This window comes from Theobroma cacao, chromosome 2, assembly GCF_053813885.1.
Source record: "Theobroma cacao isolate CCN51 chromosome 2, ASM5381388v1, whole genome shotgun sequence".
Lineage (NCBI taxonomy): Eukaryota > Viridiplantae > Streptophyta > Magnoliopsida > Malvales > Malvaceae > Theobroma > Theobroma cacao.
In genome coordinates this window covers 45,507,048-45,524,550 of record NC_142640.1, presented here as the reverse complement: position 1 = coordinate 45,524,550, position 17,503 = coordinate 45,507,048, and the positions used below count along the sequence as shown (strand labels likewise).

Genomic DNA, 17,503 nt, shown 5'->3' with positions numbered 1-17,503 from the left:
ATAAAACAACTCTTAGAGATATAATAAATTAGTAACCAAATCAAACATTTATTAATTTTTACTATTTGCTTTTTGATTTTTAGCAATAGAAAAAGCAAAAAAAAAAAAAGTGCGTACATAAAATTTGTAAATTTTTTAAAATGACAAAATACATAATTCAACTTTTATATGAATTAATTATGTTATTATTAATACGAGTAAATTTAGTTATTTATTCACTTTTAATCAATTATGATATGAGCTACAATTGTTTAATTTTTACTTTCTAGCAAATCTTTGAAAATCAAAAAAATAAATAGTACAAGCATCATTATATCAAGGTTAAATGTTCAAATTGGAGTTAAACATTTAGGTAGTTTTTCAATTAAGGGCCAAACATTTCTTGTAACAATCAAACACCAAATGTTTTTGATTCCTTATAATTAAGGGTTAAGTTGACAAGTGGATGCAGTGTGTATCACACACGATAAAAATTTACGTGAACTGATGACCTGGCATGTTGGAAAATGCTATTATTACTTTTTGTGGGAAAAATGTTGTTAATATCATGTTGAAAAATATAGTGTTACACGTCATATTCTAAAATTTAATTGTAACATGTCATGTTGGATATAATTGTTACATGTCATGTTAAAAATATAATTGTTATACGCTATGTTGAAAATTTAGTTATTACACGTCAAATTGAAAAATGTAATTGTTACACGTCATGTTGAAGATTTAGTTATTACACGTCATGTTAAAAAATGTAATTATTACACGTCATGTTAAAAAATATAGTTATTACACGTCATGTTGAAGATTTAGTTATTACATGCCATGTTAAAATTTAGTTGTCAAATGTAGTTATTACACGTCATGTTGAAAATTTAGTTGTTACATATCATGTTTAACAATAAAATGATTACATGTCATGTTAAAAATTTAATTGTTACATACCATGATAAAAAAGTTATTACATGCCACGTCATAATTTGAACTGTTTTGACTTAACAGAAAAAACTTTCTGACAAAACTACCATTCCGTATCTTACACGATAAGTTAGCGTCCATATCATGTGTGTGTCCTACACGTGCCAGACACCTCTCATCTTAACCCATTAATTGTAAAGAATCGAAAATGTTTGGTCCTTAATTATTCTAATTAAAATGTTTGGTTCTAAATTAACAAAAACCTAAAAATTTTGACCCCATCAATTAAAAACTTATATAGAAACCAAATGCAACAAAACCTTAAGAGGGACAAAGAATGGGATGTCAAAATTTGTGTGGTGGTCTTGACGCAATTATATAATACGTGGCAGCCCCCAAAAATATTTGCAGACGGATAAAGTTTGAGAATTCCAATATTCCCATTTCTGGGAAAGTCCATGCATTCTCTGCCATGAAACTCTCTACTCAAAACGATAAGAAATAAACAACAATTATAGAGTTATAGTACTGCTCCAAGATGAGTAGCCCTTTCACCTTCCAAATCCCCAAGGCTTGGCCTTCCATTTCTCATTCCCCTTCTCACTGCACAACATTCCCTTTCTACAATATTACATCTACACACAAACCAATCCACCATTCCAAGCTTGATGATAAGGTAAACATCCTTTCATTTTCTTTAACATTTTGTTTTTACTTCAGACATTTCTCAATCAATCATGCCTTTTCCCAGAAACGCAGTGTTGCAAGCATCAACATAAAGCCAAATGATTTCTTTGATACAAAGAAGACCAGCTTGGCCATTCAAGTTGCTGCCCTTCTTGCCACGGTAAGACATTAATCTTTTTCTCTCTGTCTGTTCTAGTCCATAGTTATTTAACCTTGAGATATATATATATATATGTTAATGAAGATTTTTCTACCAGTTTGAGCAGCCAGCATTAGCTGTTACAGGGGTAAATAACGAGCCAGATCTTATTAGCGTTATAATTCAACTAGGAATTGTTGCTTTTTGGTACTTCCTTATCATGCCAGTGAGTACTGCCGTTGCCTCTCTCTGAATTGAACAGTTTTTTTGGTATTCACTTTGCTTTGCAAATATTGTTTTCTTATGATTATGGCTTGATTAATGGCAGCCAATCATCATGAACTGGCTCAGGATAAGATGGTACAGGAGAAACCTATTGGAGATGTATTTGCAGTTCATGTGTGTCTTCTTGTTCTTTCCGGGGTGAGTCTGGACATTCTTTTCACTTTTGTCCTTTTGGGCAAGATATCCAAAGCTAAAATGTTTATTTGGTTGCTGCCTGCATTTCATTTCTATGATTTTCTACTAATATTCATTATACATACTTGGTAGAAAATCTCAATATATGTATTTAGATTATAAAACTCTATATATACGTTACGTATGTATGTATGTGTGCATCTGCATATGTTAGAAAAAAAGTTTTAGACCTCAAAGTCTGGTCCCTCACTGATGTCTGGCATAGAAAGAAGAGTTATACTTCAGAGCTTAAAGTATTCCAATATTTCATTAGCAAGTTTAATTGTTTCAAAAGATCAGAGTTTAAGACCATATATTTTCTAATTAGAATCTGAGGCATGCTAGGTTGAGGAAATGTTGATGTTTTCATTGGGATTGGGTGTACTTAATCAATTTTGGTTTCATATTTCCTTCCCCTTCCTGCGTGCAGAGTATTGCTTTGGGCGCCATTTCTGAACTTCAGGAAATTCCCTCGGGATCCATCCTTGAAGTATCCTTGGGATACACCTAAAGATCCTTCACAAGTTAAATATGCGTATCTCAAATACCCCTTTGCCAAGCCTGAAGATTATGATGGGTAAATCGATGAAATATTTACCAATATTCAGAACCCTGCGGTTCTTGCTTGTGTCCCAAAGCTTCCCGCAGGTTTAATACTACATAAGTTTGAACGTTAACGGGTACCGATTTGTCAATGATAGCAATTCCATGCATGGCACCATTGTCCCTTCGAAAGAGGATTGCGGTCAAAAATACAAGGATAACTAACTGAAGAAACTTCATTTTTCAAAGCATTCTAATAATGGTTTGCACCATGCAGATTGATCCTCAAATTATTGGAATCTACAAAAGTCATGAGAATAAATTACTCGAAATACGTGCCAATATAGTCAACCGAACTCATTCAATGATTTTCCTCAACCTTAGGCTTCGCTTCTTTAAGACGACAGCCTGTATTCTGATCCTATTCACCCTAAATGCCACATTAAAAGACATCTTTTCCTGTTTTTTTTTTTTTCTTTCCAGTTAGAAACTCTAGATCAAAAACTCTTTTAACTGAGGAAAGAAAGTATCTAAAAGACAAAGTTCTAGACGGGGAAGATTGTTAAGAGCTGAAAACTACAGACAGTTTGTTCCAGTCCCAGGCATCCATGTTGGGAGAAACGACAGCAGCACCTACAGCAAATGCAACAACAACAAAGGCCAGAGTTTTCATGCACCCATGGCCTCGTGATAGCTTTCCAGATATATGCTTACAGTACTTGTCTGCATCCTGAAACAGTGCCTGTCTAGAGGCATCTGCTCCACTGGCCGTTGCTTTCTCATTCTGAAAATGGCCAAAAAGAAAATGATAATCAGGTCACTTCCTAAGTGACTTGAAACATTTGCCTACCATAACATCGATTTCTGCCAATAAATGAGATGGATGGTTGGCATAAAAATCATATGGCATTAGGTTATTCTTAGCACAGTAAGTACCTTGTTCCTAAAACTCTTGACGGTTTCCTTCAAAGCATCAAGAGTAGTAAATTTTGAAGAGTGTTGTTTCCATTCCTCTGAAAGTTTTTTAAGAACAGCAACACTAGCTTCTAGATTTTCAAGATACACCTTGTCCTGTTCACACCAAGCAAAAGATAAGAATAAATCAGTAAGAAGCCGATCAGAAAAACTAAAAAGATTCCTCCTCCTTCATAAAAGTGTTCATTAAAAACTAAAATAGCTCACCCACTGCCTGTAGCAGTCAGTATTCTGGTTCAAACACCATATGACTATTCCAGCTGCTTCTTTGGATAACTCAGGAGAGCCTGTTCAATAAAGATAAAGGACAAACTTTGATGTCAAAACTACCATTAGAAGAAAGCGGAAGAAGGAATGGGGCAGGAAGGAGGAGGGAGAGAACTGCAAAGAAGAAAAGTTTTCAAATACAAGACAGACATACTTTCTCCTGCTGCTTTGACTGCAAAGTTGAATATCTGCTGAGATGCTTGTCTCATTGCTTTGCTTCCATGAGAACCAGCAATAGCCACTTCCTTTAGTGTAGGATACATGGCCTCAAACCTTTCAGTAGCCTGCAGGGATAACATAATTTACAATAAAGTAAAAAACTATAACTCTTTAGATCTAAGTGCAGACACAGAAAATGCAGAGTCAAAACTCTAAACCTACCTTTACTCTAGCTGAAGATGCAGGGAAGGTAACTCGCATTAGTATCTCAAATGAAGATGGTGGCACCAAACGCTCCCCTTTTCTAACTGCACCATTTACTAAAACTGACCGCGCTTTTGAGGCAGATAAGATCCTTCACCAAGAAGGAAAAAATTCAATTAGCCTTATGAATTTCAAGCTCAAGAAGAAGATTAAAAAATGGATTAGAAAGGAAAAAGGCAAAAACGATAGAAGCTCTAATACCATTCAACTATCTGTAAAATTAGATCCCTGGACTGTGGATTACAGTTTTTTCCACCAACTACAGGCAAAAGGTGATGTGCCCACAAGTACATCCCCACAGCAAGATCTCCTTGGGAGGCCTAGACAATACAATGTTGACTTTGAGATTAGAAGCTTATCAGTGCAAAGAATAACAGATTGTAAACTGCCTTAAAAATTCATAAATAAGTTAGACTGATGTTTTGCCATACGCTTACCTGAATTATCATCCATACAATAACAGGAAGCTTATCTTGTCCTTGATATTTTGAAATTTCTCTCAGCTTCGGTAATACACTAATTAAGGCATCAGGTTTACGCCGCAATACCATTGCTAATGCCACAAATATTCCAACCTGCATAACATGTTTCTACATCAAACCGAATTTGAGACAGCAAACTTTCTTTTTTTTGGCCAAAAGTTTGAGGTAAATACTTTTTATATTACAAAACTATACATGATAAAAGGAAAGCCTCTGTTTGAACACATGCAAAAGAAAAGCAAAAATGGAAAAGGAAGAAGAGTTTCGCAAGTTCATTGAATGAAACGAGATTGAAGATCCTGTAGTAAATAAAAGCAACTGTCAAAGCAGAAATTATTTAACTCCCAGACCTACCGTATAACACAACATTCAAAAATGTATGATACTCAGTGCTGCTTAGCTTGCACATCAGTAACAGAAACTTCCCATCCAAAATACTTTGACAAATAAGCAAGAAAATAAACTTGTACTCGACAAATTGTGGAACAAGAAAACCAAAGCCTTCACAAGTATTATCGCATTCACATCAGCTCATGCCTTAACTTCTCCATGGACATATGTTACAATAACTCGCAGGGTATTGCATATGTTCTAAAGGATATCTGCTTGTATGGATTGATCAAACGTACGTTAAAAGGATCAATAGCTTTCACCTACACAAATTAAATCCTAACCTGGGTATATTATTAAAATAAATGAAAAGTGATTTCATGGGAGTGTGAAACCAACAAATGACAACTAAAGGCAGAATAAAATTAGTATGAAAATAATTGTTACATCTAAGGTTTAAGTGAAAAATACACTTACCCTTCAGTACTTCGAAAAACACTCTATCCACCCCCAAAAAGTAACAAAAGTTAAGATTCTGTTACTCAATCTAATGTTTGCTCAAAATTAACTTTAAATACCAAAGAGAAAAGACACCCTCATTTTTTTTCCTTTTTTCTCCGTTTTTTGTCCTCCTTTTTCAATTTTTTTCTCTTTTTTTTTTTAATCAAATTCTTTGTCACCCAGCCTTTTTTCCTCCAATTTGATAGTAATTAAGATGATTTATTTTAACAAAAAGACAATTTGATATATTCATCTAAAAATTCATACATAATTGAATTAAAGATAATATAATATATTTAACATATACTTATAATATTAGCTTAATTAAAATTTATGTTTATAGTAATTAAAGATGATTTTAAAACTGGTTAATTTGACAACGTTATTTATAACTAACTAAATCTTAAAATTTTGTAATTAAAAAAAAACTTACGCAAAAGAAAGAACAAAAGAAAACAAATTAAATAACAAAGGGTATACTTGTCCTTTCATTCAAAATTAGCTTGTAATTAATCCATTACTTTTTTAGAGGGGCCAAGGGGGGTTTCCCAAACTAACGAGGGGTTTGTATTTTATCCAAATTACTATAGCACAACAGCATCATCCAGCTGAATGATGCACAATATGTAAACAACAGCACACATCTGATATCTAAAAGCAAATGACCAATATTGACTCAACAGAATCAAACATCAAAATAATGGATGACAAGCAAAAGATAGTAACCAATTTAGCAGCAAAACCGCAAATAATGTTACCTTAGACTTTGATGATGTTTGTTGCACACCTTTTTTGGAACCCTTAGCACTTACTTGCTGGGCCACCAAGTCCTCAAGAATGATGTCTAAAGACCATAATACGAAGAAACCCAGTGCCTCGAGGGATCGTTGGCTTATCCAATCGGCTGATGTCCTATTAACAGCATCAGAAATATGCAAAAGAGGTATCTGCCAACGGACAAAATTACTAATTTGGTAAGAAAAATTCTAAAAAGCTTTTTAAAGAAGAGTAAGCATGATTACAACCACAGCTAGATATCACAAAGATAGGCCTGAATATAACAGATAGAAGCAATAATGAGAGCATATGATAACAGTTTGCTATAACCATTAAGAAGTTCAATATCACCCTCAGAATAATGATATTTGATATAAGCACTTAAAAGGAAATATCTAAATGGTACTTAGGTAACATTTATGCACCTCTTGATGCAAACTGATCTCCACAAAACAAACTTGTTATTCATTTATTATACCAATTTAATAACCATATATGAAATCATTTCCTCTCAAATTATAGCTACATTCTAAACTAATTCAATGTTTGTAAGCTGCAATGCTAAATGATTCCTTGAACTTTTTTATATCATCAGCATATGAACACAAGAGCTATCTCAAGCTGCTGATTTTGGATCCTTTTAATACCATTGTATGGATTTATGATACATGAAAATATGGTAAACCGATAACCGAGAAAAGCATTTGACTGCTTCCTTAGAAAACATTGAAAGCCACAATAAATGCACATGATATTGCAAAATCCTACTCACTCCTTTTCATGCAAATCAATTTAATAGTTTGATATAATTGAGCTCTTCCAAGTGTAGGATAAGTTTTTTTTTTTTTTTTTTTAGAAAAAGTGTAGGATAAGTTTAAATGTGAAACTAATATGACAACGAAATTGTGATGGTACAATGAAAAAGCACCAGTCAGTTCCAATCTTTTATAATCATGCAAACAAAATTTAAAAAATCCCAATCACGTTTCCTAGCAAAATCATGGACTTTTAACACATTTATCCAGTCAATCCACAAATCAAGCTTCGGTGAAAGTTTTCAACTTTAAGGTTCAAACTTGCAAGAAATTTCTTTCAATGAAATAATACGTCAAAGGTTCCTTTCTAACACGGATCCAGCTCAAAAATACAATTTCCAATTGATAAAATCAATGACGTTAAAACAAAATAAATATGAACTCACATCAGCAAGCTTGATAACGGTACTCTCCCTAAACATCTTCATCCAAGGAAACTGCCCCGCTACCACTTCCTGGAATGCCTTGCCATAATAATTCGCAAACTTCTGCATTTGAATTTCCTGCTGTTCTTCATTCAGCCCCTGATTCCCCAAACCAATATATAAATAAATAATCAATCAATTTAATTTAAAACCAAAAAAAAAAGACAAAATTTATCATTTTTCAGCTCTTACAGCGAGATAAGCCAAGAGATCGGCGGGATCGATCTTTGCGGCGGCCTCTGCAACCGAAACCTTAGGCTTCTTCGGCTTCTTTTGCTTCACCTTCTTTTCCTCCTCTGCCGGCTTTCCGTTAGGTTTAACGCCTTCCAGATCACTGTCTTCGTCGTCGTTGTCGTTGTCGTCGTCGTCGAGGCCCGATCTGTTATGTTTAGCCTTCGCATTGGCGTTAAGGGCGGCAGCTCTTTGAGCTTCGAGGGTCCGGCGGCGGCGATCTTCGGAATGTTGCTCGACGGAACGGAAAACGTTAGGGGCGCCGTTAGTTAGGGATCCATTAGGGCGGGTAAGGTTAGGCTTTTCGGGATCGGCGTTGGGCTTGGTCTTGCGTTGTCGTTTGGGATATGATACCTTTTGCCAGCCATGGTCACTGTGGTTGGCGGTGGTGGTTTCGTGGGCTTCATGGAGATCGACGGACTCCATAATTGGAAACGCGAGAGAGAGAGAGAGAGAGAGAGAGAGTAAAAGTTGGAGAGTAATACTAACAATAAATAAATACTATGAAGGGATCGGATTATGAGGAATTAAGCAGCGCAAAGCGCGTAAATTTCTTCGCTGATTTTGGATGCGGACGCACGAGCAGTGGACAAAATATCGTTTTTGGTAAAATATTTTCTCCAGTTTAAGTCGGACCCTAAATTGGAAATCAACTTCCAGCTGTAGCTCCTCCTTCTAAGTCCTAGTACAGCTATTTGTTTATTTTACAGCAGTATCTTTTTTAATATTCGCAAGTAACAATAGAATTTAAGCACAGATAAAAATACTTGATATATTAAAAAGATAGGGAAAGAAAATTTTTTTGACTTTCAAATTCAAATTCTCCAACGTAACCTTAAGTTTTGGATTCTCCTTGATTATGCAATTTCAAGGTGGAATGGGAAGAGGTTTTGCAAACAAATTACCTCATAAGGATAGTTGTTTGCCAGTTTAGGCTTGGTAAGAATGAGCAATGGATCGATTTTGTCCCTCATAAAAAGAGATCAAATATTTTTAAAAAATTAATTAAATTTTAAAAAAAATTGAATCGATCAAATATCGAATTGGTTTATTCAATTTGATTTTACATCAAAAAATTAAAATTTTATCTTTTACAAATTACAACATTAAAATTTATAAACTCCATTCTAATTATAAAATATATTAATAAACTAAATATAAAAAAATCATAATATTTGTCCTTTCACTCATATAATTATATCCTTTTACATAAACTATCAAATTAACATTAAAGAGTTTTAACATTAAAAATTCAACATAGCAAAAATAATAAAATTAACATGTACAAAATAAAATCATCTAAGGTAAGATAATTAACTATTGCACATCATCAATTTAATAATAAAAAATATATATTATATAAATTTTAAATATATATAATATTAATTTAATTTTTTATTAGTTCGATCTAAAAATTTTAGAATCGACAATCGATCAAATAAATCAGTTGAATCAAACTTTTTAAAACAATAGACTCAATAAATCAATTGTATCAAACTATTTTATTCAAATTACATTCGTATCGATTGAATTATTCATTCGATCCAATTTTACTCACCCTTAAAGTTTGCATGCAAAGAATACAATGTTTGATTTGAACACTTGAAAGCTCTTGATTGCTTAAGGATTGATTTGATGCACTTACATGATAAGTCTGGAGTGTTCAATTTGTGTTGGAGAAGTTGGGTTACATTAAATGAGGAAAGAGTCGTTGTTTCATAGAGAAGTCCAACCCATTACATCCTATTGAAAGAGCACATCAATCCTTTCATACTTGGTTGCTCAAAATTGCTTCTTTTCAAGAGAGGAATGATCTCCCGGAATAAATGAGGGACATCGTCATTTAGAGATAAAAGAAATAGTTACCAATTAAAATAGCATCGGACCTTCCTTAACTTACTAAATGATTTCAAAGCAAAATTTATTCAAATTAATTGCAATTGCAACAAGCTATCTTTTTCTTTGTATGGATGTCAACGAATAAGGTATTTATTAATTTTAAAGTATTCAAACCAAAACTCGATTAATAAAAGAGATATTCAAATCCTATAATTATCTAAATATTTTTTAAATTTACTATTCTAACTCAAACTCTAATATATACACATTACTCGATAATTACCTGAACTCGTTTAAAAACTCGATTATGTAAAAAAATTATTAAAATGTTCTTTATTGGTATCCAATTATCCAAACCTGAATTTGTAACCATATTTATAAATAATAATATTTTTATCCATATTTCATATAATTCATTACTAATTAAATTTATAAAAGCACACAAATAATAAAATTTAAATTTAAATAAACAAAAATAAATATCTTAAATATCGACTTAAATAATTAAAAACAAATATCCAAATAACAACTTAACCAACATTACAAGTTTAATTAATTATATGGATTTATCTTTAATTACATGAAATTAAAAATTATAAATAAGTTCTAAAACTATTATAATCTCACAACTTCTTTTTATGTATATATTTTATAGATTTATATAAATAAAAGTATATATATTATAATTAATAATTTTATAAGTTATAATTTTTGTAACGTTAATAAAAAATAAAAAATAAATATATTTATATTTCAAGGATATACATTAAATATATAATAGTAATTCTATTTTTTATAAATTAACATAATATATAGAGTATATGTATTAAAAGATATTACAAGTTAATGAGTAATCATCTTTCATGAATTAATTTAATTAATAATATGAATTTGTGTTTAATTACATAAAATCAAAAGAAAAAACATAATTGAGTTCGGGTATCGGGTACTCAAGGAGTGGTACCTAAACTCTATCCGAACCCGAAATGGATAGTGAAATTACTTTTTAAACCTAATTATAAGATATCTTAATCTTATATAACCAGATCGAATACCCGTGAATACCCTATAATATAAGACCAATTATCATCCTTGTTTCTTTGCCAACAGTTGCCAGATCTGTTCTATCATAGCAGAATTTGCTGCTTCCCTGCTAAGATGTCAACTGGCCAAAGCGGAATTTGCCTATGGCAGGCCAGATGAACCAATAGCCATCAAATTTTGCCAGGTATGTGTAGTCTGATTTTGTACTAGTTGTTGGATTATGATTCCCCTTACACTAATTAATCATTAAAATAATTGCATTATAGATATATTAAGTTATCAACCCCTTTTTGGCATAAGGGAAAATCGATTGTTAGATGTTATAAATAGGAAAAAAAGATAAAAGAAAAATATCCATCCACGGCAATTTGGCATTACACTTTTTATATTTTAATTTATTACAAACAAGTAAAATTAGGGATATAAATGAATTTAACTATTTGTAAGTTGCTTAAATTTTATTGAAATTTAATGAATAATCGAGTTTGACTCATGCATTATTTAGTAAGATCAAATTTGACACAATCGTGTAATAAATCAAATTTAGTTCGAATTTTGTAATACTTGATTCATTCGCTCCTAAGTATCAACAAGTTTTTGAATTTTTTAATATTTTATATATATATATATATATATATATAATATTTTTTAAATTTTCTTTCGTTTAAATTTGAGTTACAATTCCTTACTCAAATTGATGATATATCGTTTTGCAGTTTGTACCGTAGTCCGTAAAGTAAACTAAAGCCGAACCGGAATGGCTCAGTACTGAGAGAAGGCCCACAACCTTATTTGGGCCCTAAATTTAGAGTTTAGACCAGACTTGGGATAGTGGAAAAAGGCTCATTCATTTCAGAATGGAAAACGATGGTTCTTTGTTAAGCAACAATGCCCATCTGAGTTACCTCCTGACCTCAATTGCAGCAAGGTAACAATTGTTATGCTAAATTTGAATTGTTAGAATTTTGCTGTAATTTGCCAGTGAGAATGTAAGCTGAAATTTTCCAAAGACAAAGAAACTAGAAATAAGATAGTTTCAGCTGAAGGAATTTATATACGCAGGCAGAGTCTGCATGCAATAGGTTAAGTCTGTGACGAGCAGGCAGGAGCAGGAATGATGTAATTAGGCTTCAAGCTGAGTGCTGTTGAAGAAGTTGGAGACAAGGGGACCAACAACAACTGAACAATATATTTTGGGAAGTTCCAATGTGATAATTAATAGCTCTCTTACCCACGTGATGCCATGTTTTTTGAACCTGTAAGCAAGGAAACTTGACTCTCCATCTTTATAATTTAATTCTTGTAGATTAATCCCATGTTATCCACTTGCAAGATCCCGTCACTATTTAAATATGGATGCAATTGGAAGTGTTTTTAGCTCATTACAGAGATGCCTTGCCATGGATATCAGCATGGACTTTGTTTCTAAGTAAAAGCACCATGTGGATTAGTAGCTATACTCCCCTATCATTTCCAGGGTGGTGCTTTACCCTTTTTTTTTTTTAATAACAAGACGATTTTTACACCTCCCTCCCTAAATTATTAAAAGGAAAAGAAAGCAATTGAAAAAAAAAATTGAGAAAATTGTAAGAATTAAGAGGTCAAGTAAGTCTTTTGGATCAAGTGTAAGGGAGGGTTCAAGAATTTAGTGAGATCTGCATTTGAAATCTTGAAGCAGGTAAACAGTGAATATGCAAATAGGAAATAATGAGATTTGAATTACATTTTAGACAAAATTATATCAGTTTTTTTTATCGATTTTATTGATAATGGTAATTGGTAAACCACTATAAACTAAATCTCATACAAGTTATTTTTTGAAAATAATTTTTCAATAATTATTTCTGGAAAACTTTATGTACATCAAGAGTAGTTTTTCTATCTTGAATGTCCTTTAAATTTTATATGATATCGAAACAAGTTCAATTTAATAGTTGCAAATGCTTGATTTTTATTAACTTATCATTTTTTTTTTAAGAATTGTTTCACAGAATTAGAATAACCACGTAACAAATATATCACGTGGAAAGCAATGAAAATAACTCGAAACAAATACCGTAAAATCTTAATAAATTAATACTCAATAAATTAATAATCTTAATTAAATAATATTTCTGGTCGATCTCGACTTGGGATCAATGTGATAAATTAAATAATTTACTAAATTTATAAAATAATACATTTAAAAAAATACATAGGTCCTGTTTGATATATAAATTAATAATCTCCTTATACATCAAAATTATAAATATACATAACTCAATTAAAAGGCTTTTGTAAAATATGACTCTAATATTACTTTTTTTTTCTTGAAATTGGTGTTTTTTTGAACGTCATCGCTAACTTTTTTAGTACATTATAAAGCTTTGGTGTAATGTTCTCGTGTTGTCAAGAAAATTATGCAATATAATTGTTACTCTGAGTGCCTCTTTGTGCGAGACAAGCTCCAATACAGAACTATCCTCTTTAACTTTGTTTTCTTTGTCATTTCTCTTGATGTTCTCAATAATTTGTTTATTATTCAACAACTCTAAAGCTGCCTTGTTTTCTCCTGGGTAGTTCAAAAGGTACTCAACATCCATTGTATCACCATATTTCAACTCTTTGATTAGAACATGCAATTGTTGAATAACTCTATCATCTGAGTATTGATCCAAATTCTCTAAAGCCATGTTATCTATAGACCTAATTTTATAATGTCGAAAACAATTTGCAATTGTACTTGCCTGAACATCTGTTGTTCAAGTCGAAATTGCAAGATTCATTATGTCTAAAATATTTATCTTCTTTGAATTTGGGATCTCAAGTTCATAATCGTCCAAAGGATTTTGATAAAATCAACGATGATAATGCATCTTGAAAGCTCATATGATCCTCGTATCATAAGGCTAAATCTTTGATGTTGTGTTGGGTGGCAAGAAAAACAATTCAATATTTTTCAAACCTTCAATAGTTTTTGGATTAGCGGGACAATTATCAATAAGTAAGAGAACTTTTCTACCATCCATTTTTCTATCAAGTTGTTGAACATTTTCTTGGAATAAAATCTGAGTCATCCATTCTTGTTTGTTGGCATGATACTTGTAGTTCATACTGCTCAAGTTCATATTCTTGAAATGTCGTGGTTTAGCATATAATGAACCATAAAGGATCTTTCTTAGAACCATCCTCATTATAGCAAATAACAATTGTAAATCTTTCCTTGTCTTGTTTCTTACCATCAAGTTGTTTTGCTGCAAGAGAATGATTTGGTTGTAACCTATAAAACAATCATGATTCATCCATATTGAAAACATCCTTCATGGGAAATTGATCTAATTTCTCTATTATGGACGGCAAATTGCTTTCCATGAGTTCCATATCAATTGACCCGCTTTCTCCGAAACAACGATATATCTTGATGCCTGTCTTGATTTAAAGCGCTCGAGCCAACATTTGAGAAAAATGGAATTCTGGCGTATCTACAAGGTACATCTCTTTCATAAACTCCTTTGCCTGTTCCGTGATTAGATCTTTGATCATTTTCACATGTTCTTGGTATTAAACAAACCACTCATAGAGAACCTTCTCTAGCTCCAAAAATTTTGCAGTTTTGCATCGTTTGGTTTCACATTTTTCAATGTTGGCTGATAAATACTCTAATGACCTCTTGATCGTATTTGATATTGTTGCTTGGCTCACTTACAAGTTAAGCTTTTTTAACTGCCATTGTTGCAATTGCTTTTGAGTGCAATTTGAATTTTCTATGTTGTATTCATATAATACTTTACGCATTTAATCCGTCATTATTGATTTCTTTATACCTTTGAAATAAAAAGTCATTGTGTTTAGTTGTACCATTTGTGAGACTTTATATTCTTTTTATAGATGTTTTTACTTGACCTAATGTGCCTTAAACCCTAAACCTTGATAAATTAAATTTTTATTAATTGATGTATAAATTAATAAATGATTAATTATCAATTAAATAATATCTCGATTAATTAATAAACTTTCGTGATCTTAAGATTATTAATTTATAAAGGTTTTACTGTAATAAGATTCATTATTTTAATTTCACTACTCTTTACGTGACATAGTTGTTTTACACTTATTCTCATTCTATGAGATAAAAATAATAAGTGAGTCAAACTCATACATTTATAATAACATTTTTTTATTGATGACAATATTTATTTATTTATGTGATCTTACTTCATAATAAACTCGTTATCCTATATGTAGAATATTGTTCTATGTAATATGCTATGTATCTCATCTTATCAAGAACATTAAGTTGTTATAAAATATAATTGATTTTTTAAGTTTCATTTTCTTGTTAATTCATAACTTATTATTTATTTATTTTATAAAATAAGTAAATAAATAAATAAAACTTAACTACTAAAAAGTAAATGAAAGTAAATTTAAATATTATGTTATTTATAAAATTTGAAATTATATACTAATTAAATCTTTAATGTACAAAAAAATTATTCCTTAAAGATTTCAGATTTTTAATTTAATAGATACGATCACCCATAAACAATTGACAATTAGTTTAGGTTATCTGTTTTCAAAATTTGACATATGTGAATTAAATGTGTTTTAATTACATGAGTTGAATATATATATATATATATATATATATATATTCCTAATGAAAAATGAAACAATTACCGTCGAAGTAATTTGTACTCTCCCACATTTATAAGGATGTAGGGTAGAATTGGGCAAACTTTAGGGGTCCCAAAGTCACATGCAATGACGTGTGGGAGATGTTGTGGATAAGCAAAAACCGCAAGCAGAAAGAAAGAGGCGGGCAGCCCTTTTCCTGCCCCTTTCCCGAGGACAAAGTTGCCTCAGGGACACCAAGCACAGCAATCTTCAGGACCTTAAAATGGGACCCTCCAGACTTCAAACAAAAGAGGGGATTTTTTCACCTCTTTAATTTACACCAAAAAAAAAAACAAAAGGATATTTATTATTGTGTACATCAAGGGTAAGATTAAATAGTAATTATATGTTTAATTAGTAATCAATTAAATTGTTAAATTTTTTATAAAAAATTTAATTAAATGTACCTAAAGCACATGGTTATGATTTAGAAATTAAAAATTTAGAAACCAAGTAGTGTAAAGTAAAGAGGGGAGAGGGGAGAGGTCCCCGCTGGTCCCCCCTCGTAGGATATTCAGAATCATAAAAAGTGAAATTATGAAAGCTACCATGTGTTGAAGCACGTGTGATGGACCATGATGCCATCGTTTTTGAGATCTTGTTTCTTGGACTTTGAAAATTTAATGTCCACCATATCTTAATTGCTATTATATATTTGGAAAAATGGGAATACCGTGCCGACAATATTTGCGAACACATTCATACCGGTTTTCCTAGGTACATACCTTGTTGCCCTGTAAACTTTGTCATATTGTCAATCTGAAAGTGATTCTCATACATTTGATGTTAATTAACTAGTTTAATGTTTTTCCATTGGGTAATGTAAATGGAATCTCTTGGTTTAGTACTCAAAAACAATAATGAGCTACAGTCTGATTTTATCCGGAAGAAGAAGGTGAAGTTAAATCAATATTAATGGATAGGATAGGATAGGATAGGATGTCATCATGTATTCATGAGTTGGCGGGGTATCCTGCATGGATCCTGAGCTCAAGTAGAAGTGCCAGCTTGAGTGACAAAACCTTCTCTTTGCTGCTTTGTTTACTTACTAGTCTAGATTCTACAAGTGAACAATGAATGTTCGAGTGCTCTTTTGTTAGTGTTGTCCAATCAGACTGCACATCCTAACTTAAGCTAATCTCACCACTGCCCATTGATACAATCACTCGCATTGTCTTCCTTGCAAGCTATTCATAACATTCCATTCTTTATGCAAGTATCTCAACTGTCCAAACAAATCTTACAGCCAATTGTTTGATATTGTTCTATTTTAACTTTGAATGTGTCATTAATTAGATGATATATCAGAGTTAATTATTTAATGTGCTGATATATATATAAATTGGAATAACATATTATATGTCGATTTATCCATAGCAATAGTCTTGTTAAGGAGCAAGTTACTTTGAAAACATTGCAATTCGAATTAGATAAAAAAAAATTTTATAATTATTTTGTGATATTTTTATAATATTTCATTTTCATTTATAAGTTAAATTTAAATTTTTTCATTCACGACTTTTAAAATTTATTAAAATTTATTAATCAATTAACTCACCGTTAAAATTCAGACATAATATGACAAACACTACTAGAATTCGAAAAGAATATTTGTGAGATTTAGTATATCTCTAGCAATTTGTGCACTAGATATTTTTAACAAAAACAAAAGAAAATTTGAATAAAAAATGCTAAATAACTATTAAAGTGGCGATTATAAAAAAAAAAATTTCATTAGATAAATTTTAAAATATCATGAGCTCATAAATTAAAAAAAAAAGTATGTCTATTTATTATTAATTGATTTTAAATTAAAATTTTGCTGTAAAATTTAAAGTTAATAATCCTAATTCCTAATTATAAAAAAAAAGGTATTATTTGAAAAAAGCAAAAACTAAGAAATTAGGTCCCGTTCGGTATCGAAGAAGTTGAGCATTTTACAGAGATTTTAATTGTGACTTTACCATGTTCGGTACGGTATTTCCCAACGTGGTTCCC

The 17,503-nt window shown here is 31.3% G+C and overlaps 2 protein-coding genes across 2 annotated transcripts; one reads left to right on the top strand and one right to left on the bottom strand.

Moving 5' to 3' along the window:
• Positions 1 to 1,320: 1,320 nt before the first annotated feature.
• NDHL (inorganic carbon transport protein-like protein) lies at positions 1,321 to 2,910 on the top strand. Its single transcript, XM_007045138.3, has 5 exons — positions 1,321 to 1,588; positions 1,664 to 1,759; positions 1,857 to 1,964; positions 2,067 to 2,161; positions 2,628 to 2,910. The coding sequence occupies exons 1-5, from the start codon at positions 1,451 to 1,453 to the stop codon at positions 2,776 to 2,778; spliced, it is 588 nt and encodes a 195-aa protein (XP_007045200.1). The 5' UTR covers positions 1,321 to 1,450; the 3' UTR covers positions 2,779 to 2,910.
• Positions 2,911 to 2,962: 52 nt separating this feature from the next.
• LOC18609826 (uncharacterized) lies at positions 2,963 to 8,577 on the bottom strand. Its single transcript, XM_018116094.2, has 10 exons — positions 7,928 to 8,577; positions 7,697 to 7,834; positions 6,477 to 6,665; positions 4,843 to 4,980; positions 4,607 to 4,725; positions 4,364 to 4,496; positions 4,137 to 4,266; positions 3,923 to 4,002; positions 3,677 to 3,811; positions 2,963 to 3,524 (listed from the first exon to the last, which is right to left on the bottom strand). Exons 1-10 carry the CDS (start codon positions 8,390 to 8,392, stop codon positions 3,303 to 3,305), a joined length of 1,749 nt encoding a protein of 582 aa, XP_017971583.1. The 5' UTR covers positions 8,393 to 8,577; the 3' UTR covers positions 2,963 to 3,302.
• Positions 8,578 to 17,503: the final 8,926 nt, after the last annotated feature.